We start from the raw sequence: 21,904 nt of genomic DNA, 5'->3' as shown, positions 1-21,904 counted from the left end.
GGAGGCGTTGTGCGATCTTTTTAGTCTTTCAAAACCGAACTACAACTCCCAGAACTCTGTGCGCGGAAGGAGCGCGTCAGAGCTACTCTCGGCTGTCCTGGGTTGCGGTTCCCATGCCCCTCCCCCATCCTACAGAAATGTTTTTTCAGCAAACGTTGCAGCTTCGGTGCGGGGCCACGCCTTTCCCCGCAGTGCCCGACGGGACTCGGGGTTTTTCGACTTCGCAGTCGAATGTCCCTTGCGCCCAAGAAAACTATGCTTCCCTGTGAGGCTTTAACGCCTGCGCACACGCACTACCGTTCCCAGAGGGCTCAGCGGCTCTCGTGATTGCGTGCTGACGCACTAGGTCGTGCTGACGCGCAACGCTGCCCAGGCGGGGTGCGAGTGGCGCAGTCGAAGCCCGCTGCGGCCCCTGAGGAAGCGAGGAGGCGTCGGCGGCGGCTGAGGCGGGCGGACCGGCGAGGCGGCGGCTTTAGGCTCCGAGGGATTCGAAAGCTTAAGCAGCAGCTGCGGCAGGACCTCTCTGTCTCAGAGGCGGCGGCCGGAGGCGGCGGCGGCCGGTGAGAGAAAGGGAGCGCGCTAGCTGGGTGGGGGAGGGGCGGCGGGCTCGGCTGGAGGCCAGAGCGCGGGGAGAACGGCCCAGGCCGCCGCGCGCACGCGTGCTCGTCGCCTCGGCCGGCGCGGAGCCTTCTCTTACCTTCCTCCCCTCCCCCTCCCGCGGTTCCCGTCGCGCGCGGCCTCCAACTCCCCCTCCCCTCCCCCACATGACAACGGCGCGCGCGGCCGCCTGTTCTCGTCCGCGCGCCCCCGATGAGACAGCAGTGCGCGAGGCTCCGATTCTCGCCCTTGCTCTACCTGGGGCTGAGGAGGCCATCATTCCGCGGCCGCCCTCTTCCGTCTTTTAGGTGGCGGGGAGGGGGCGGCAGCCGGAGCCTCGGGCCTCCCGGTAGCTCCACTCGATCGACCCTGGCGTGGGTCCCCGGCCTCTGCTAGGGGCCCGGGAAACGGCCAGAGCCGCACAGCCTGCGGGGCGCCGCGCGGCCCCCTCCCCCACCCTCAAGGCCGAAAATAGGCAGGGCTGCCCTGTGGGCGCCGGGAGGAGGCCTTGAACTTGCGGAGGCCGGGATTGAATCGGTTCGTCCTTGGTGGTATCAGCGGCTATGAGTGTGTGTGAGGTGGCGGGGGTGGGGGAGGAATCCCCGATTAGAAAGTAAGAGAAATCGCGAAAGTATTGCGTCCGCGTGCTTAAGGAAGACCAGTGTGCTCCTTCCAACCCTGCTATCTTATTTATTTTTTACTTTTTGGTTTCACGAGTTCGGACCTCAAACTAGTCTTGGTTGTCCTGGCATTTACTGTGTAGATCAGGCTGGCATTGAACTCGAGAGAGATGCCTGCCTCTGTGGGATGAAAGGTATGAGACACCATGTCTGGCTCCTAACCTGCTTTTAAAAAACGTCTCCTCAAATATTAAAGCTAGGGAGCCTTTTGGAGCGTTTCGATGGGGAAAAAATTCTTGACTTAATAGCCTGACTTGTGTCAGCCTTTACTTGGGGATGAAATTCTTCCATGCTGTTTGCATTTTACAGTTTTTTTAAGATACCTGTGAATTAAGGATTCAAAAGGAAACGATTGCATTTTCTCCGTGAGAGTGGAGCTTGGGCTAGGTCTCTTCCTGGATTAATACTGTAGCTTGCATGTTTCATGGTTAATAGTGTCTCAGCTCTGAGTTCTTTATATTTTTACTTAACGTCCTTTTCCTTGATCATTACTGTATTCTTTTAGTTCACTAAATTTCTATCTCTTTTGGCATTCTGATAAATTTTCCTTCTTGCCATCTGATCTTTGAAAGGCTTGTTTTGGGCACCTGTTTTAAAACTGCTTCCTGGATTTGGTAGTTGTGGTTTCCCTTTACTGTTTTGACCACCGTTTTTTGGATCCTGGGATGTAAATTCCCCCTCCCCCTTTAGTTCTTCCCTGAAAATTCTCCAAAATTGTGATTTTGATACACTGTGCTTAGCTTTCATTCTTCAGGTAGGGTGTGGGAGGATTTTTGTGTGAAATGGTGAAAGTATGAGTAAATGGTTAGAAGGACTGTTAGAATCTTTTTGCAAAGGACACAAGATGAGAAAGCAATATAAGCCCTAGATTTAGAGCGAGGAAGGAAGGATTGGTTTCTTTATTTCAAGACTATTAAGAGTGGTTACTGGAAGGTACTACAGAAACATTAGATTTTTTTGGCTGTAAAAAGGTTTTGCATTTCCTAGATTTAGCCTTATCTGTTATTCTTGACTCTCCTAGATTTACCTTTCTTGCTTTTAGTTTTCTCTTGTGTTAGCTGTTGAGATTGAGTAGAATTTAGATTAGGCCTGAGGATGGCATAGGGCAAAAATGTGCATCTGGGTATTTGCTTTAATTCAACATCTTTTATTTTTTTCTACACTTTGGTCACATGTCCCCACGCCCACCCCCAGACTAGGATTTTTCTATGTAGCCTTGGAAGTACATATTGGCCTAGAACTCAACCTATCTTTGCCTCCCAAGTACTGGGACTAAAGGCAGTGCCACCAGAACCTGGCTACTTCAGCGTTTTTTGCTGTTTTTTGTTGTTTTGCTTTAATCTGGGCATTGATCTGGTACTACTTAAGGAATTTCATCCAGCTCCATCTCTTCCATCTGCTTTTACTAACCTCTGCTTTCCCCTGTGTGTGTGTGTGTGTGTTGATGCTAGTTTTCTTACCCATGTTTGAGAACCTATTTTGGAGAAAATATGTTGGAGGGAAAAAAAGTAAAACATACAGTGATAAGGGAATAGAGAATGTGTAATACAGCTGAGCTTGAAACAACATGAGAAGGTCAGAACCTTACAGGAAAACAGTGTTAAATTGGAGAGTAAAGTAGGACATAGAAAAAAATGAAGTGCCAGAACAGGGATTGATTGATTGATTGAAAATTAACACTTTTATATTAAAGGTATGGAATTTGAACATTTCTAGGTACTTGTAGAGAAAGTATGAGGACAGTTGGAATAGAAAGAATTTGTGTTTAGACTGAATTGAAAACGTAGTATTTAACAAGAGCTAGCCAGACTTGGAGGAGCTGTAAGCCATGTGATAAATCTTACTGGGAAGGAAACTAAAATATTAAAATCACTGTAGTTGGTGGGAATCAAAAGAGATGGCTCACGTTCCCCATGTGAAGTATAAACTTACATGTCCATGATTTCTGTGTTTCTGATGTGCTTGCTTGCCTGTAGCTTGGGTATGAGACTGCATAGGACACTTGGTGTATGTTAACTAGCCAGTTTACATATTTAGATACCTAGGACTGTTTAATCCATTTTGTGTTTGTTCAAGTTAGCTTAAATATTTATTTTATTGGAGGAGGCTTTGAAGATGGACTTAGGCTTTTATTAGGTGATTCTGATCTGTGGTGTTTGTTGTGCTATTTGGAGGACTTGGTTACCAGTAGTAGTTACAGTCAGAGTGTTTGGTGAAGATACTATTTGTGTGTATTGTGGCTAAAGAATAAAGAGAGATTGGAGAGAAACCAGAATCTTTTCTTAGAGTAGAGAAAGGAAATATAAGTAGAAAGAAGGATGGCTTAGAATTTGAAAGTACATTGTGAAAAGGGGCTTAAAGGTAGATGGTGAGTGGAAAGGATGAAGTGTGGGGAGGATAAAGGGAGGGATTTGTTTGTAGACTAGTGGAATGAGGAAACATTTTGCTAGTGGAGATGGCAGTGTGAGACTAAGTGTTGAACTAAGGGCTAAGTAAGAGAGCCAGGGATGTGGGAGATGTGGTAAGTAGTTAGATTGGAGTCAGGAGCCTGACTGGTGTCTCCCCGCTCCCCCTCAGGAGCGGTGGTGCCCCCTGGGCACAGGGCCATGTACAACGGGATCGGGCTGCCGACGCCCCGGGGCAGCGGCACCAACGGCTACGTTCAGCGCAACCTGTCCCTGGTGCGGGGCCGCCGTGGTGAGCGGCCTGACTACAAGGGAGAGGAGGAACTGCGGCGCCTGGAGGCTGCCCTGGTGAAGCGACCTAATCCTGACATCCTGGACCACGAGCGCAAGCGGCGCGTGGAGCTGCGATGCCTCGAGCTGGAGGAGATGATGGAAGAGCAGGGGTGAGGGAATGGGTGGGGTGAAGCCAAGCACTGACTGAGTGCTTAGTTTGGGTGTTAGGTGGGATATGTGTAAAGAAACTAGAGCTGGTTGAAAGTCTTAAAGAGGAGTTGTAAGGAAGAAAGAGAGCTTGAAGAATTGAGAAGAGGCATGGGTCAGTTCTTAGTGGGATGTCAAGGAAACTTTCTGGAGTATTAATAGCAGTGTAAGGGGGTGTGAATTACTTAGCTGAATTTATGAAGGGGAAGGGGAACATGAATGAACGAAAATGTGCTGTGTGGGGAAAGGAACATAAGGTAGAAGAGCTAGGTAACCTGATAGGTGTTGTTATTGGTAGGAAGAGAAAGGTAGGTGGATTGAAGGATTGCGGCTGTGGAAGGTGGCAAAGGCAGAAGATCGGAATTGAAAGAGAATTTGAATAGAGGATATCATGAGTTGTCAGAGAAGTGAAAATTTTGGAAAAGGAGCACATTCAGGCAGAAAACTGTTTAGAGCAGTGGTTTTCAAACTGAAGCAGTGGTATCCTTTTATACATTTTTGTCTTCCTTGAAGTCCCAGGAAATAAAAGATCTATTCTTGTTGAAGTTGAGAAGGAACACTGGGAACTCTACCAGCAAGCCGTCCTCTCTTGGCACTTGAATTGTGTAGCATGTTTAAAATCCACTGTTCTAGAGAGCATAGTGTAGAGAAGGAAGGAATGTCTTAGAGAAAGATCAGGAAAACTTAAGGAACTATTTGAGTGACAGTACAAAGTAACGTGTGCATGGAGAAGGAAAAAGGACCCTGTTGGGAAAGGAAGCAACTAACAGTTGGGACTTGGTAACTCCTGTCATGCTCTTAACCTTGAAGGGATTTATCCTTCAGGTACGAAGAACAGCAAATTCAGGAAAAAGTGGCGACCTTTCGACTCATGTTGCTGGAAAAGGATGTGAACCCTGGGGGCAAGGAAGAAACCCCAGGGCAGAGGCCAGTGTGAGTGTTGTTCTCTTTGTTCCTCTTTTGGGATCAGTGCAGTTACAGCTACTGCTGCCTTTTCTCTTTACCTGGGTAGGACTCAGTTTTGCCTTCATTTTCCTTAGTCCTTATACTAGCTGTTTGATTCTTCCTCATAACTGAGTTCTAAATTAGGGCTCTGATCTTTGCTCTTTTCAGGGTAACTGAGACCCATCAGTTGGCAGAATTGAATGAGAAGAAGAATGAACGACTCCGTGCTGCTTTTGGCATCAGTGATTCCTATGTGGATGGCAGTTCTTTTGATCCTCAGCGACGTGCTCGAGAAGCTAAGCAAACAGCTCCTGAGCCTCCTAAACCATACAGGTACTCAGGAGAAAAGCCTGAATCTGCTTTCTGGATTAAAAATACTCTATTATATATTGTTACTAGAAGACTATTTTCAAGCTTTATTTTTATTTGTTTGTTTGTTTTTTGAGATAGTCTCACTATGTAGCTCTGGCTGTCTCTGGAACTATGTAGAACAGGCTGGCCTTTAAATCACAGAGATTTAACTGTGAGATAACAGATTAACTGTGATCTAAGCTGTTGAGATTAATGACATTAATTTGCCACGACTCCTAGCTTATTTGGGGTCAGTTTTTTTTTAAATATGTATGTATGCTTTTGTACCATGTCCCTGGTGCCCCTGAAGGCCAGAAGAGGGCATTGGATTCCTTGGTGCTAGAGTAACTGATGGTTCAGAGTCTCCTTAGTGCTGGGAATGGACACCTAGAAAAAAGCAGCCAGTGCTCTTAACTGCTTATCCATCCCTCCAGCCCCTGTTTTTATTTTTTTTTTTTCAAAAAATTATTTAAGCTGGATGTTATGCATGACTTGATCCCAGTACTCCAGTTCCAGTAGAGCCAGGGTTACATAGTAAGACCCTGTATCAAAACAAACAGTAAAACTAGGTGACAACATGACTTTAATCTTAACATTTTGGGGGCAGAGGCAAGAGGATCTCTGTGGGTTGAGGCCATCTTGCTCTGCAATAGGTATTTCAGGGACAGTCAGGGCTATGTAGTGAGACCTACCTTAAAATGCAGATGCACACATGCACACACACACACATCCAGGACCTACATCTTCCCCCAAGACAGGATTTCTCTCTGGCTGTCCTGGCACTCACTCTGTAGACTAGGCTGTTCTTAAACTCAAGAGATCCACCTGCCTCTGCCTTCCTAGTATTGGGATCAAGGGTGTGTATCGCCGTTACCTGGCAAATTTAAATCCTTTTAATTCCGAAGTTTTCTTTTTTTAAAGATTTATTTATTACCATATGTAAGTACACTGTAACTGTCATCAGGCACATCAGAAGAGGGCGTCAGATCTCATTACGAATGGTTGTGAGCCACCATGTGGTTGCTGGGATTTGAACTCAGAACCTCTGGAAGAGCAGTCAGTGCCTTAACCGCTGAGCCATCTCTCCAGCCCAGTTCTGAAGTTTTCAAGCACAAAAAAATTGGCATGTCCTAAGGTGAAAGTTACCAGTGAACTGTTGCAAGTATATTCATTGGGGTAGGGTAGTATATTTATTCATTTGAATAGTTTTTTGTTTTATGTATGAGTGCTTTCTGTGCATACAGAGCTTGTATGCCAGAAGAGGGCATCAGATTCCATTACTGTGAGCCATCTTGTGTGTGCTGACAATTGAACTCAGGATCTCTGGAGCCATCTCTCCAGCCTCTAGGGTGAAATGTTTTAAAGAAATTTGTTTTGCTTGGTACCTAGAATCTCTTGTCTTTTCTTAGCCTTGTTCGTGAGACCAGCAGTTCTCGTTCACCAACTCCAAAGCAAAAGAAGAAGAAAAAGAAGAAAGATAGAGGACGGTAAGTTGGTTGGAAAGTTATACTAGTATCCAAGGGGTACTACCTGTTGTTGGACTTCTGGAAGTTGAGTTTGCTTTCAGGTAGCAGAGAATCAAATTGCAGTGGCAGTTGAAGGGGACAGAATTACATTTTAGGTTTCAGCTGAGGAGAAATGTGTGTACTTAGTGGGAAATGATGGACTCTGTAACCCAGCCAAAAAAGGTAGCAGTCTTTTAGGTTTGATTTTTTTTTTTTTTTTAAAATGTTTATTGATGGAATGTGAAAGTGAATTAAGTGTGGCTGTTGATGATACTAGATTTTTTTTCTGGTGCTTTTGAAGCATTTTTGAGAATTATAGGTGTGACAGAAAGAAAGCCAAGTAGAATGACTTGCTTCTGAACCCATTTTAGCAGGTCAGAGAGCAGTTCTCCTCGACGAGAGAGGAAGAAGAGTTCAAAGAAGAAGAAGCACAGGTATGAGGTGAAAAGTTCTTTTTGCTGTTTTGTTTCTTAAAATGACAGGGTATTTCCATAGTATTGGCTGTCCTAGAATTCAAAATATAGATCAGGCTGGCCTCTAACTTGGCAGAGATGTCTACCTCTGCTGATTAAAGACCTACACCACCAGCCAGGCGGTGGTGGCGCAAGTCTAATCCCAGCACTCTGGGAGGCAGCCTGGTCTACAGAGTGAGTTCCAGGACAGCTAGAGCTATACAGAGAAACCTTGTCTCAAAAAACAAAACAAAACAAAACAAAAACAACAACAAAAAAAGACCTACACCACCACCTCTGGCTAAGGTGGAAGTACTTGGGGATGATTGGAGGTAGCTCTTAAGTTGAAGGGTAGGTGTGGGTTAATGATTTTCTGTATTTTTTTCACAAACAGGTCAGAATCTGAGTCCAAGAAACGAAAACACAGGTAAGAAAGCTTGTTGGTTCTTAGGGGAGACATAGTGGCACATGGGAGTGGTGAGTTACTGTTCGATGACTTTTACACTATATTTGGTCTGTAAGATGTGTCTGTCTCCCTCCCCCACCCGTCTCTTGTTTTCAGTAGAGCACAATCTTTAACCTACTTGTTTTAATACTCGGGCTGTTATTTCCATTTCACTTCTATTCAGATTTTATTACTAATTTAGAAATAACTTTTTAAACATTTCCTTCTTTTCTAGGTCTCCTACTCCAAAGAGCAAACGTAAATCAAAGGACAAGAAGAGGAAACGGTAAGTGTAAATGGCCCCTTGGGGAAGGCTTGGAATCAATTGTGCCATTGACTGACTGATAGTTAAGGACTGATATTTGGGGTGTTGAAGAAGAAAACGCAAAAACTAAAATTGAGTGGGTTCTCTGGCTCAGAGAGCGAAGGCCCTTTCTACCAAACCTAAAGACCAGAGTTTTTGGTTTTGTTTTTTGTTTTTTTTCTTCGAGACAGGGTTTCTCTGTGTAGTCCTGGCTGTCCTGGAACTCACTCTGTGGACCAGGCTGGCCTCGAACTCAGAAATCCCCCTGCCTCTGTCTCCCAAGTGCTGGGATTAAAGGCGTGCGCCACCACCGCCCAGCATAAGACCAGAGTTTTATCCCTGGGACTTAGGTAGTAGAAGGGGAGAATGAACTCCTATAACTTGTCTTCTGACTTCTTTCTACATGCTAACTTACTAAATGTAATTTTTCAAAAAACTTTAATATTTTTTGACAGAGGGGTCTTTTTATGTAGTTCTATTATAGAAACCATGCTGTAGATGAAGCTGGCCTCCCCCGTAGATTGAAATGACTCTGCCTCCCAAGTCCTGAGATTAAAGGCAGGGTCCACCATGCCCAGCCAATTTTGTTTTTAAAAAGTTTGGAGGATTCATGCTAGGTATGACAGTCTCCTGAGCTTTGTGGTGGTTTTCCTTTAGGTCTCGAAGTACAACACCAGCTCCTAAGAGCCGGCGAGCTCATCGGTCAACTTCTGCTGACTCTGCTTCTTCCTCTGATACTTCCCGTAGTCGGTAAGGGGTAGTCCAGGAGGAATGGAGGGAGAGGGGAATGATGGGTTAATCAATTTAATATTTATTGAGCGCCCACGGTGTGCTAGGCGCTGCACAGACCATTCCGAAGACACGGTCCCTGCCCTCTAGGAGCTGACAGGCTAAAGCAACAGGATGGACAGACATATACATTTCCCCTTGTCTTTTTTATTTTATTTTATTTTTATTTTTTGTTTGTTATGATGTATATGGACTGCCAGAATAGGGCGGGGGTGGTTTGCTGGTGTGGTGGTGTCTGGGGGAGGAAGGAGTCCTTACCCTGGCTTCCTTAATCGGGGAAGGCTTCCTGAAGGAGGTGGGCTCAGAGGTGAGTTGTGAATGAAGTGGGTAGGGAAGGGCCTGGGTGGAAGGTTTGGGTATGTTGGAGGGTGGTGAATAATGGGGTAGAGGGACTTATATTATTTGGGATTATCCCTGGGAAGAGATAGAACAAAAAAGGACTTGTATATTATGTATTTTTGAAAATGAATTGAGTTGTGTGACCAAGAAGGTATTTTTGTTTATTGTTTTGTTTTGTTTTTTTTTGTTTTTGTTTTTGTTTTGGAAAAAGGTTTTACTTATAGAAAAGTGGATTGCCAATTGGGGGTGGAGGGGGTTTTCTAGTCTTCCTTGAGCTGATTTTCCTGGTTTCCCCTGCCCTCCATTAACTCACAGGTCTCGAAGTGCTGCTGCTAAAACTCATACAACAGCCTTGACTGGGCAAAGTCCTCCCCTTGCTTCAGGGCATCAAGGGGAGGGAGATGCACCTTCTATTGAACCAGGTGCCACCAACATACAACAGCCTAGTAGCCCAGCTCCCTCTACAAAGCAAGCTAGCAGTCCTTATGAAGACAAAGATAAGAAGGAGGTATGTTCTGAGTTGGTAGGTGTTTATTGGGTTGCAGAGATTTACTCAGGGATGTGCCTTAAATGGGCAAGTGTGGTAAATAGTGTAGAGTAGCTTATTAAGACAAAATCGTGTCCTTTAGATTATGGTCAGGTTTGAGATCAAGGTTGGCAAGCAGCTATAGACAGCAATAAGAGTGTGTGTGGGTGTGTATGAGTGGATTGGGTGGTGGCTTCAGAGAAACAGACCAATAGTGTAAGCAAGAGAAAGGAGAATTCTCTGAATTAGAATTCAGCAACATGGACAAGTTTAGTGGTGCATGATGTCCATCTATAAACATTCTATAAACAATTGCTGAGAAATAGTCCTAATCCTATGTTTTTCATTCAGTTTACACATCTGAAAGTACTTAGGAGTTATGACCTACTAAATTGTGAAGTTTTCAGAATGAAACTTCAGTGGATATTAGTAGGTTTTATATCAATAATTTGTTTATATCCATACAATGAAACAAAAGGTTTTATTTTTTTTGAAACCAGAGCATTTATTTTATGACTGATTGAAATCATCAAGGTGAACTGGATGCTGCAACAGCTAAGGCTGCCCTCTTGGGTTGAGATGTTGTTCCTTCAAAGAATTCATGTCTGAATCTGTGATAAACAATTTTAGGCGCCTCATCCACCCAGGAATGGTAGTACTTTGTCTCACTTAGTCTTTGGACTCCAGTTAATACTTCTTGTGTTTGGCCGAGTACCCCCACATCTGCCACTAGTCAAAGTTCAAGGTGGTAGTAGGCGCCTTACTGCTACTTGTGACAAAGGATGACATTTTCTTTTGTCATCTTGCTGCTATCCAACAAGGTCTTTTAAAAATTACTTTAACTTTACTATTTAAAGTATCTGTATTCTCCCCTCCCCCCCTCCCCCTGGCCACAGGGTTTCTCTGTATAGTCCTGGCTGTCCTGGAACTCACTCTTGTAGATCAGGCTGGCCTCTTGGCTGACCTCAAACTCAGAAATCTGCCTGCATCTGTATCCCAAGTGCTGGGATTAAAGGAGTGTGCCACCACCGCCCGACCTCTATTTCCTTTTTATTGTATACTTGTCATGAGTTAAGTTTTTCAGTCTTTTAATTTGATGCCACCAATCTGAAAAGAAGGAATGATCTTTTTAGTAGTTACTGTTTTATATCCTTTATTCTAGTTCTGTGGATGATTGTTTCTACTGGTTTTGTTAATTATTGTAACTTATCTTCCATATGGTGTCTCATTTAAAGATAAGTTACAAATTTGGTCATCTTAGAAAACTTAGCTGCTTGCTATGGTGTTTATGATGTTTTCTCTAATTAAGGTGTTTTTATGGTTTGGCCTCTTCCTGTGAATTAATTTTGTATGTATGAGGAGGAGCCAAATGTGTTAGTATGTTTGGGGGGTCAAAGGACAAACTATATATGTGTTCTGTGGATTGAACTCTAGTTACCAGGCTTATGTTGCAAATGCCATCTCATTGGCTGTTAGTATTTTTGTTTTTGAGACAGGGTCTTCATACCTGGGTATCCTACAACTCACTACATAGTTGAGGTTGGCCTTGAACTCACAGAGCTCCACCTGCCTCTGCCTCCCGAGTACTGGGATTAAAGGCTTATACGGCCATGCCAGGCCCCTCTTGGTAAATTTTAACACAAATCATACTCCTTTAAAACCTTGTTCCCATTTGTGATATTTTAATTTACATATTTGGGTGTACAGTTATTGTCACCCAAATTTCTTTGTTTTTGTCTAATTTTTTGGGTGGTGTGGTAGTGTTCATTTGTAACCCATACATACTGCCAGACTCACTTGAAAAGAAAAAAAATGGAATGGAGATAACATATACTGAATAAATTTAAGAGAACTGCACAAAGGGAAAAAAATTTAGAAGGAAGATAATAAAAAACTGGGAAATGACTCTGTAGGCAAGTAATTGGTATGCTAATATGAGGACTGAATGCCCATGTGTAACTTCAGTATGCAAAATGCAGGTAGGGCTATCTGTAAGATGGACAGGTGGTATTTTGTTGGTAATGCATTGTCTTAATTTTTTTCTCTTTTCTCTGAATTATTATTTGAGGTTAAAGATTGTCTATATGGTCAGGTTTCCCCCCTGCTACTTATTTTCTCATTGTAAATGCATTTATTTTGTGTGTGTGCAAACGATAGGTGCACATGTACAGGTCATAGAACAACTTTGAAGAGTAGGTTTTCTCTTTGCCACTACATGGCCCCAATGGTTTGTAGCCCACTAAGCTATCTTACTTGCTCCCCACTAAGCATTGCCTATTGTTGTGTTACTGAGTGTTAACTATAGGTAGGGAAAGGTTGGTGTAAGAGGTATATATAGAGTAAAATTTTATTAAAAACTGTTCATATCTTGTGGGTGATAATTAAGTTTTGGTATTTTATTAGTATTCCTACTTTTCTTTTCACTCTTAGAAATCTGCAATTCGACCTAGTCCCTCTCCGGAAAGGAGCAGCACAGGGCCAGAACTACCTGCCCCCACCCCGCTCCTTGTTGAGCAACATGACGACTCCCCAAGACCCCTTGCAGCAATCCCGTCCAGTCAGGAGCCAGTTAACCCCTCATCTGAGGCTTCCCCAACCCGGGGCTGTTCACCAACTAAGTCTCCTGAGAAACCTCCCCAGTCATCTTCCTCAGAGAGCTGCCCACCATCCCCTCAACCTACCAAAGTTTCTCGTCACGCCAGCTCTTCTCCTGAAAGTCTTAAACCCACACCAGCTCCCGGGTCCCGGCGAGAGATTTCTTCTTCACCCACATCTAAAAATCGCTCACATGGCAGAGCAAAGCGGGATAAATCTCATTCTCATACCCCATCTCATAGAGCAGTGAGGTCTCGTAGCCCTGCCACTAAGAGGGGACGATCTCGATCTAGAACCCCCACCAAGAGAGGTCACTCCAGGTCCCGGTCTCCTCAGTGGCGAAGGTCACGATCTGCACAGAGGTGGGGAAAATCTAGAAGTCCCCAGAGGCGAGGCCGATCAAGGTCTCCGCAGAGGCCAGGCTGGTCCAGGAGCAGAAATACCCAGAGAAGAGGCAGGTCTAGGTCCGCACGGCGAGGCAGATCACATTCTAGATCTCCAGCCACTAGAGGCAGATCCCGGTCTAGAACACCAGCCAGAAGGGGGGGTAGGTCTCGGTCTAGAACACCTGCCAGGAGGAGATCACGATCCAGAACACCTGCCAGACGTAGGTCTCGGTCCAGAACACCAGCTCGCAGGGGCAGATCTAGATCGAGAACACCAGCTCGGCGCAGGTCTAGGACACGATCACCAGTTCGAAGGAGGTCTCGAAGTAGATCCCAAGCTAGGAGAAGTGGTAGGTCTAGGTCCAGAACACCAGCCAGGAGAAGCGGAAGGTCAAGGTCTAGAACACCAGCCAGGAGAGGGAGGTCACGGTCTAGAACGCCAGCCAGAAGAAGCGGTCGATCACGGTCTAGAACACCAGCCAGGAGAGGGAGGTCACGGTCCAGAACACCAGCCCGACGACGATCTCGCAGTAGAAGTCTTGTGAGACGTGGGAGATCTCACTCTAGAACACCACAAAGAAGAGGACGATCTGGCTCATCCTCAGAGAGGAAGAACAAATCTAGAACATCTCAGAGGAGAAGCAGATCCAATTCAAGCCCAGATATGAAAAAGTCTCATGTTTCCTCAAGACGGAGCAGGTCTCTTTCTTCACCACGATCCAAAGCAAAATCTTTGAGGCGAAGCCTTTCAGGTTCCTCTCCATGTCCTAAACAAAAGTCACAGACACCGACCAGACGAAGTCGTTCTGGTTCTTCACCACCCAAACAGAAGTCAAAAACACCACCAAGACAGAGTCATTCAAATTCTCCTCAGCCTAAAGTAAAATCTGGAACACCACCAAGACCGGGGTCTGTAACAAACATGCAGGCTGATGAATGTGCTGCAACACCACAGAGACAGAGCCATTCTGAATCATCACCTGATGGTGAGGGGAAATCAAGGACCCCTTCAAGACAAAGCTGCTCTGGGTCTTCTCCTCAACTGAAATCTAGCACACCTCCAAGACAGAGCCCATCTAGGTCATCATCTCCACAACCCAAAGTGAAGACAGTAATATCACCAAGACGAAGAAGCCATTCTAGCTCCTCTTCTCCAAGTCCTAGTAGAGTAACATCTAGGACACCTCAGAGGAAAAGCAGATCAGTATCTCCCTGCCCCAAGGTTGACTCTAGACATAGCCGGTCTAGATCCTCCTCACCAGATACCAAAATGGAACTGGGAACACCACTGAGACACTCAGGATCTACGTCGCCTTATCCAAAAAGCATGCTCCAGACTCCACCAGATCAAAATCTTTCTGAATCAAAGTCACCTTGTCCCCAAAAGTCTAGGGATTCACCACCAACAGGAAGCTCTGGATCTTTTTCTCTCTGTCCAGGTGTAACACCTAGTAATATATCACCAGGAGAGAGCTGTTTTAGCTCCTCATTTGTGCAACAGAAAGGACACACTCAAACTTGGCCAGATACTTCAAGTCCAGAAGTTATGCAGACACACTTGGAATCTCCATCGCTGCAGAGCAAATCTCAAACATCTCCTAAGGGTAGCCTTTCCAGATCTTCATCTCCAGTCACTGAGCTGACAGCCAGATCACCAGTAAAACAAGATAAAAGTGAAATAGCAACAGATCCAAAGCTGAAGTCAGGAGTGTCTCCTGAGCAGAGTATAACTAAACCTGACTCTAGCCTATATCCTTTAGTAGACTCTAAATCTCTTCTGGTACAGAGCAGATTGGAGCCTTCTGAATCAAAAGAGAGACTAAGCTTAATTCAAGAGGATGTTGCATCATCTTGTATACCAAGAGACAAATTTAGTCCCATACAGGATAAGCCTGAGTCTTACACAGTACTGAAAGACTCACCTAGAGTACTATTAAAAGAAAGAAGTGGAGCTGGGTCACCTCCAGGCACAAGAGACCAAAAATGTTTGTTACCTAATTCAAGTCAAGATGAATTAATGGAAGTAGAAAAATCTGAGCAACCTATAAGCCAAGTTCTACCCAGTTTATCTCCAGAACATAAAGAAATGCCTGCAAGTAATGTTGAGTCATCTCCTGAAATAGAAGAAAGGCCTGCTGTATTGTCTGCTCTTGACCAAAGCCAGTTACAGCCTTCAAAAGCAGCAGAAATCCCTGCAGTGGCTTCATGTTGGGGTGGGCCACAAGTTTCTCCAGAACATAAAGAACTGTCTCATTCTCCCCCCAGGGAGAATAGTTTTGAGTCATCTTTAGAGTTTAGAAACTCAGGCCCCGTTTCAGAAGTAAATACTGGATTTTCTCCTGAGGTTAAAGAAGAATTGAATGGACCATTCCTTAATCAAACAGAGGTAGATCCATCTCTGGACACGAAAGAACAGTCAACGAGGTCCTCCAGGCGCAGCAGTTCTGAGTTATCCCCAGAAGTAGTGGAAAAGGTAGGAATATTTTCAAATCAGAGTGTATCTTCACCTGTACTTGAGACTGTACAACAAAGAACACCTTCAAGAGAGAGAAGTAGTTCTGCATCTTCTCCTGAACTGAAAGATGGTTTACCTAGAACTCCATCTAGGAGAAGCCGATCTGGGTCTTCTCCACGACTTAGAGATGGGTCTGGGACTCCTTCTAGGCATAGCCTATCTGGGTCCTCTCCTGGGATCAAAGATACACCTCAAACCCCATCCAGGGGACGAAGTGAATGTGACTCTTCTCCAGAACCAAAAGCATTGCCTCAGACTCCTAGAGACCGAAGTCATTCTCCATCATCCCCAGAACGCAACAACAAGAGTGTCACCCCTCAGAGAGAAAGAAGTGGGTCAGAATCATCAGTAGAACAAAAAACTGTGGCTAGGACCTCTCCCGGGCAAAGAAGCCGATCTGGGTCTTCCCAAGAGCTTGATGGAAAACCCAGTGCATCCCCACAGGAAAGAAGTGAGTCAGACTCTTCTCCAGATTCTAAACCCAAGACTCGAACTCCTCTCAGACAGAGGAGTCACTCTGCATCATCTCCAGAGGTTGACAGCAAATCTAGGCACTCTCCCAGGCTCAGTAGGTCTGGCTCATCTCCTGAAATTAAAGATAAGCCGAGAGCGCTGCAGAGGGCTCAGAGTGGTACTGATTCTTCTCCTGAACACAAGATACCTGCTCCTCGGGCCCTGCCCAGGCGTAGTAGATCAGGTTCATCAAGCAAAGAGAGAGGCCCTTCCCCTGAAGGAAGCAGTAGTTCTGAGTCTTCTCCAGAACACGCCCCCAAATCCAGAACTGCTAGAAGAGGCTCCAGATCCTCAATAGAGCCAAAGACAAAGTCTCGCACACCACCTCGACGCCGGAGTTCTCGATCATCTCCTGAGCTAACCAGGAAGACTAGAGTCTCTCGTAGAAGCCGGTCTGCCTCCTCATCACCAGAAACCCGCTCCAGAACCCCACCAAGACGCAGAAGAAGCCCTTCAGTATCTTCACCAGAGCCAACTGAAAAGTCAAGGTCTTCACGGAGGAGGCGCTCAGTTTCTTCTCCCCGTACCAAGACAACTTCAAGGAGGGGCCGGTCTCCATCACCAAAACCTCGTGGACTGCAAAGGTCCCGATCCCGCTCACGTAGAGAAAAAACAAGAACAACCCGACGCCGAGATAGATCTGGATCATCTCAGTCAACATCGCGAAGAAGACAGAGGAGCCGGTCTAGGTCACGGGTTACTCGGAGACGGAGGGGTGGCTCTGGTTACCATTCAAGATCACCTACCAGACAGGAGAGTTCTCGAACCTCCTCTAGACGCAGAAGAGGCCGCTCCCGGACACCCTTGACCAGTCGCAAACGATCTCGTTCACGTACATCACCAGCTCCTTGGAAGCGCTCTAGATCTCGGGCCTCACCAGCTACTCATCGGCGATCCAGGTCCAGAACACCGCTGATCAGCCGACGTCGGTCCAGATCTCGCACTTCACCTGTGAGTAGGAGACGGTCAAGGTCAGTGAATAGGCGTAGATCTCGATCAAGAGCATCCCCAGTGAGTCGAAGGCGATCCAGGTCCAGAACACCACCAGTAACTCGTCGTCGTTCGAGGTCCAGGACACCAACAACTCGCCGTCGCTCTCGTTCTAGGACTCCTCCAGTGACTCGCAGAAGGTCCAGGTCTAGGACTCCACCAGTAACCAGGAGGCGATCCAGAAGCAGAACTTCACCTGTTACTAGAAGAAGATCAAGATCCAGGACATCTCCAGTCACCCGGAGAAGATCAAGGTCTCGAACATCTCCAGTTACCCGTAGGCGTTCTCGTTCGCGTACCTCTCCAGTGACAAGACGCCGGTCCAGGTCTCGAACTCCTCCAGTGATTCGGAGACGCTCTAGGTCTCGGACACCCCTGTTGCCACGCAAGCGCTCTCGAAGCCGCTCACCACTTGCTATTCGCCGCCGTTCTAGGTCTCGTACCCCTAGGGCAGCTCGAGGCAAGCGGTCCTTAACAAGATCTCCTCCAGCCATCCGTAGGCGGTCTGCATCTGGAAGTAGTTCTGATCGTTCACGGTCTGCCACTCCTCCAGCAACAAGGAATCATTCTGGATCTCGGACACCTCCTGTAGCACTCAGTGGCTCTAGAATGAGTTGCTTTAGTCGTCCTAGCATGTCACCAACTCCTCTTGACCGATGTAGATCACCTGGAATGCTTGAACCCCTTGGAAGTGCTAGAACACCCATGTCTGTGTTACAGCAAACTGGTGGCTCCATGATGGATGGTCCAGGTCCTCGGATTCCTGATCACCCAAGATCATCTGTTCCAGAAAACCATGCTCAGTCTAGAATTGCACTTGCCTTGACAGCCATCAGTCTTGGCACTGCCCGGCCACCTCCGTCCATGTCTGCTGCTGGCCTTGCTGCAAGAATGTCCCAGGTTCCAGCTCCTGTACCTCTCATGAGCCTTAGAACAGCCCCAGCTGCCAACCTTGCCAGCAGGATTCCAGCAGCATCTGCAGCAGCTATGAACCTTGCTAGTGCTAGGACATCTGCTATTCCAGCATCTGTGAACCTTGCTGACTCCCGAACACCAGCTGCTGCAGCAGCCATGAACTTAGCCAGCCCTAGAACAGCAGTTGCTCCTTCAGCTGTGAACCTAGCAGATCCTCGAACCCCTGCAGCTTCAGCTGTGAACCTAGCAGGAGCTAGAACGCCAGCTGCATTAGCAGCTTTGAGTCTCTCAGGCTCTGGGACACCTCCAACTGCTGCAAATTATCCTTCCAGTTCCAGAACACCCCAGGCTCCAACTCCCCCAAACCTGGTGGGCCCTCGATCTGGTCATGGCACAGCGCCTGTGAATATTGCTGGCTCTAGAACCCCTGCAGCCTTGGCTCCCACAAATCTCTCTAGTTCCAGGATGGCTCCAGCATTGTCTGGTGCAAATCTCACCAGTCCCAGGGTGCCCCTTTCTGCTTATGAGCGTGTCAGTGGCAGAACCTCACCTTTATTGCTTGATCGAGCCAGGTCCAGAACACCACCATCTGCCCCAAGCCAGTCTAGAATGACCTCTGAGCGTGAGCGAGCTCCTTCCCCTGCTTCAAGAATGGGCCAGGCTCCCTCGCAATCTCTTCTCCCCCCTGCACAAGATAGGCCTCGGTCCCCCGTGCCATCTGCTTTTTCAGACCAATCTCGTTCAGTTGCCCAGACCACTCCTGTAGCAGGGTCTCAGTCCCTTTCATCTGGGACTGTAGCGAAGTCCACATCCTCTGCTAGTGACCACAATGGCATGCTTTCTGGTCCTGCCCCTGGGGTGTCCCATGCTGAAGGTGGGGAGCCACCTGCCTCTACTGGGGCCCAGCAGCCTTCTGCATTGGCTGCTCTGCAACCAGCTAAGGAACGTCGGAGCTCTTCCTCCTCTTCATCATCATCTAGCTCCTCCTCCTCCTCATCTTCATCATCGTCATCCTCTTCTTCCTCTGGCTCCAGTTCTAGTGACTCAGAGGGCTCCAGCCTTCCTGCTCAACCTGAGGTGGCATTGAAAAGGTGAGGGAATTAAGGGATCTAGGGAGAAGGGACTTATAATGAGGGGGGTTGTCGGGAGGGAGAAATACTGTCAAAAGGACTTGACTGAGAAAGTACGGGGCACCTTGGCCTTCAAGCTGGGAGTAGAAAGAATGTTGGGTGGGGGCTTTGTGGGGAGGAATGGGACAGGTAAAAGTCTCCAAAGGTTAATTCTCCAGAGGATAATGATAAGTTTTCCATCTCTACAGAGGACAGAACTAGAGGAAATGGACTTAATTTTACAGCAGGAGGGATGGCAGTTAGACCTCAAGAGGAACTCCCTGGGCTGGAAGGATCTTCAGAGGTCATCCCATCCCTCTCCCTGCCTCCAGGCAGGACGGCCCCTCCCCAGCCAACCTGCACTCACAGGGGCCTCCCCAAGCTGCGGCTCTCCAAGGAAGGAGATCACCCAGCTTCAGCTTCCACATCTGAGTCCAGGGGCCTTAATCCTTCAGGGACATTCTTGAGGTTTAACCTTGATCCCTTGTGCTTCGGGCCCCAGCCTGTTGCTTGTGTTAGCAGAGGTTTGGTCAGCTCTGTGCCACTGCTCCAGAGAAGTGCTCACTGGCCTGCCTTCCGTGGTTTCCCAGGGCCTTTCTTAGGCACCCCTCCCCCACTGCCGTTCCTCCAGGCCAAGGAAGGTAGGGTTGGGGTTGGGGCATCTTGTCTCCTTGTGACACCTTTCTTCTCTCACAGGGTTCCCAGTCCCACCCCAGTCCCAAAGGAGGCTGTTAGAGAGGGTCGTCCTCAGGAACCAACCCCAGCCAAAAGGAAGAGGCGCTCTAGCAGCTCCAGTTCCAGCTCCTCCTCCTCCTCCTCCTCTTCTTCCTCCTCTTCCTCCTCTTCCTCCTCTTCCTCCTCCTCTTCTTCCTCTTCCTCCTCCTCTTCCTCCTCTTCTTCCTCCTCCCCCTCCCCTGCTAAGCCTGGCCCTCAGGCATTACCCAAACCTGCAAGCCCCAAGAAGCCACCCCCTGGCGAGAGGAGGTGAGTGCTTTCTTGCCTTTTGTGGAAGGGGGGTTGGGGTGAGTTCTCCAGGAAAGGGACCCTGGGTGAGGTTCCTGCTGGGGTGCCTCGTGTGGACGTCTGTGTCTGTCTGTACGGGAGGAGTGCCGGACTCCTCCCGTCCTCCCAGAGTGTTGTGTTCTGGTCAAGGGCTGCACTATCCAACTGAGGTGTCCCAGGCCATATCTGGGAAGTCACAGGATTCTTCCTCCCTCTCCCCTCCCCTGACAAGCAGCCTGGTCCCAGAGATTCTAGCTCTAAGTCTCCCCATTGCTGCTGCAGGGCTCTGGTCTGGCCACCGTCATCTTCTCCCGACTCTGTCCACAGCCTCCTCCCTGTCTCCCTGCCTCCACGCCATTCTCTACCACACGTAGCCAGAGGGATCTTTCTAAAACGCACATCTGGTTACTTCCCTTCACTCCACAAATCCTTCCGGAACGCCCTGTGGCCTGCAGGATAAAGTGCCACCTCTGCGGGAATGGCGTGTGAGGCTCTTCACCAGCTGCCCTTGCCCGCCCTGTGCTCCTTCTGCCCGCCCCCCACACATGCCCCGTTCTTCGGTCATACCCAGCGCCTTGCAGTCTTAAGGAGAGCCCCATGCCTTTGGACATGCTGTTCCTTCTGCCTGGGATTTCCTTGTCTGCCTGGTGAACTCGTTCTGCAAGACTGCATTCAAACAGCACCTCCGAGAAGACTGCCCTGCCATTTCCCTGTCCTGCCCAGGTCCCCATCCTTGCTCTGGATCCCCAGGCCCACGCATATCCATCCTGCTGGGCTGTTTCCTATGTAGGGGGCCAGTGTGCCTTCATTGTTAACCTTTACTACCAAACAAAATTCTTCCAAGGGCAGGGACTCTTTTATCTTTGCATCCCCCGCTGCACCCTGTGCCCTGTCCACTGGGGCACTCGGTGGATGGTGTGCGGGCGGATGGGTGAGTGCGGACAAAGGTGGGTCTGAGGCTGGCCCTGTGTGGTGTGAGGTTTGGTGGTCAGGACCTGGGTGGGTGGTCCTGAATGCTTGGCTGGTGGGTTTGAGAGGATGTGGTGCTATAGAGGCCTACTCTGCTCCCTAGGTCTCGCAGTCCCCGGAAGCCTATAGACTCCCTCCGGGATTCTCGATCCCTCAGCTACTCACCTGTTGAGCGCAGACAGCCCTCGCCCCAACCCTCACCAAGGGATCAACAGAGGTAGGGCCTATCTATAGCAAGTGCTGACAACCTCATTGTTGGTTGCTCATTTAGCCACCATTAATTTGTAGGCAAAACTTAAGTTTTTTGGTACTGTTCTGGGATCTAATTTCTCTTCTCTTGTAGCAGTGAGCGAGTTTCCTGGAGAGGCCAGCGAGGGGACAGTCATTCTCCTGGCCACAAGAGAAGGAAGGAGACACCTAGTCCCCGGTCTAATCGTCACCGCTCCTCCAGGTGTGTCTCCTTGGAAGTCTGGCTCTTCTGAGAGCTAGAAGTCAGCTGGGACAGGGAGATTTGTAGTGACCCAAAAAGCCAAACTTGATGACAAGTTTTCTCTGTTCCAGGTCTCCATAATCTGGATTCCACACCTCATACTCTGGAAACATGAGTATTCCTCAGTTTTTCCCAGAAGAATCATGGGAGGAGTCTTTGTATGCCTTCCCTTGAGCCTTGGCAGCATCTTGAGGGGAGATCTTCTTCCCCCTCCCCCCCTTTTTTTTTGTTCCTGTGAAATGTTGATCTCTGTGAGTTTTTCCTGGTTCATGTGTTTTGGGGGGTTGGAGTGGGAGGGAGTGTGTTTAGGGAGGGAGGGGCACAGCTCAGGACATCTAGGCCTCAGATTGTGATGATCCAGGGAGCTAGAATTCTTGGGTGACTGATGGTTTGACTTGGTGACTTGGTAAGTCTTGAAAGTTGGTTGGCCCTGCTGCATCCCCTGACAAGGTTGTGAGACCCTCTCCCCCCAACTTTGTTTCTTAAGACATTTTGGTTTTTTTAAATCTGTACAGCAAAAGCAACTTTTCTGTCAAATAAAAATGAGAAATGCAGTAATTGGTCTGTAGCTTTACTTGTGGCAAGAACCCTGTGAACAAGAG

General features: G+C 47.7%; 1 protein-coding gene across 8 annotated transcripts; it reads left to right on the top strand.

Moving 5' to 3' along the window:
• Positions 1-351: 351 nt before the first annotated feature.
• Positions 352-21,856, top strand: Srrm2 (serine/arginine repetitive matrix 2). Of its 8 annotated transcripts, none has more exons than XM_052196670.1 (15): positions 355-560; positions 3,855-4,125; positions 4,988-5,095; positions 5,276-5,440; positions 6,868-6,945; positions 7,335-7,397; positions 7,810-7,842; positions 8,096-8,146; positions 8,822-8,914; positions 9,608-9,800; positions 12,249-18,823; positions 19,538-19,825; positions 20,916-21,029; positions 21,159-21,263; positions 21,374-21,856. In XM_052196670.1, exons 2-15 carry the CDS (start codon positions 3,884-3,886, stop codon positions 21,381-21,383), a joined length of 8,118 nt encoding a protein of 2,705 aa, XP_052052630.1. In that variant the 5' UTR covers positions 355-560; positions 3,855-3,883; the 3' UTR covers positions 21,384-21,856. The 8 variants fall into 8 exon arrangements, 7 of the variants coding, with proteins under 7 accessions (XP_052052636.1, XP_052052631.1, XP_052052630.1 ...); XM_052196669.1 differs by having other exon boundaries at positions 21,156-21,263; XM_052196673.1 differs by lacking the exon at positions 3,855-4,125 and having other exon boundaries at positions 21,156-21,263.
• Positions 21,857-21,904: the final 48 nt, after the last annotated feature.

Source organism: Apodemus sylvaticus, chromosome 10 (assembly GCF_947179515.1).
Source record: "Apodemus sylvaticus chromosome 10, mApoSyl1.1, whole genome shotgun sequence".
NCBI classification, from domain to species: Eukaryota; Metazoa; Chordata; class Mammalia; order Rodentia; family Muridae; genus Apodemus; species Apodemus sylvaticus.
This window is presented reverse-complemented; position numbering and strand designations above follow the sequence as displayed.

What these genes read in the sequence shown, in the direction of transcription:
- Srrm2 (XM_052196669.1), top strand. Translation starts at nt 3,884, where the DNA reads ATGTACAACGGGATCGGGCTGCCGACGCCCCGGGGCAGCGGCACCAAC. An exon ending in ACCCCAGGGCAGAGGCCAGT is followed by an intron (nt 5,096 to 5,275) that starts GTGAGTGTTGTT and finishes TGCTCTTTTCAG; the next exon opens with GGTAACTGAGACCCATCAGT. An exon ending in TCCAAGAAACGAAAACACAG is followed by an intron (nt 7,843 to 8,095) that starts GTAAGAAAGCTT and finishes CTTCTTTTCTAG; the next exon opens with GTCTCCTACTCCAAAGAGCA.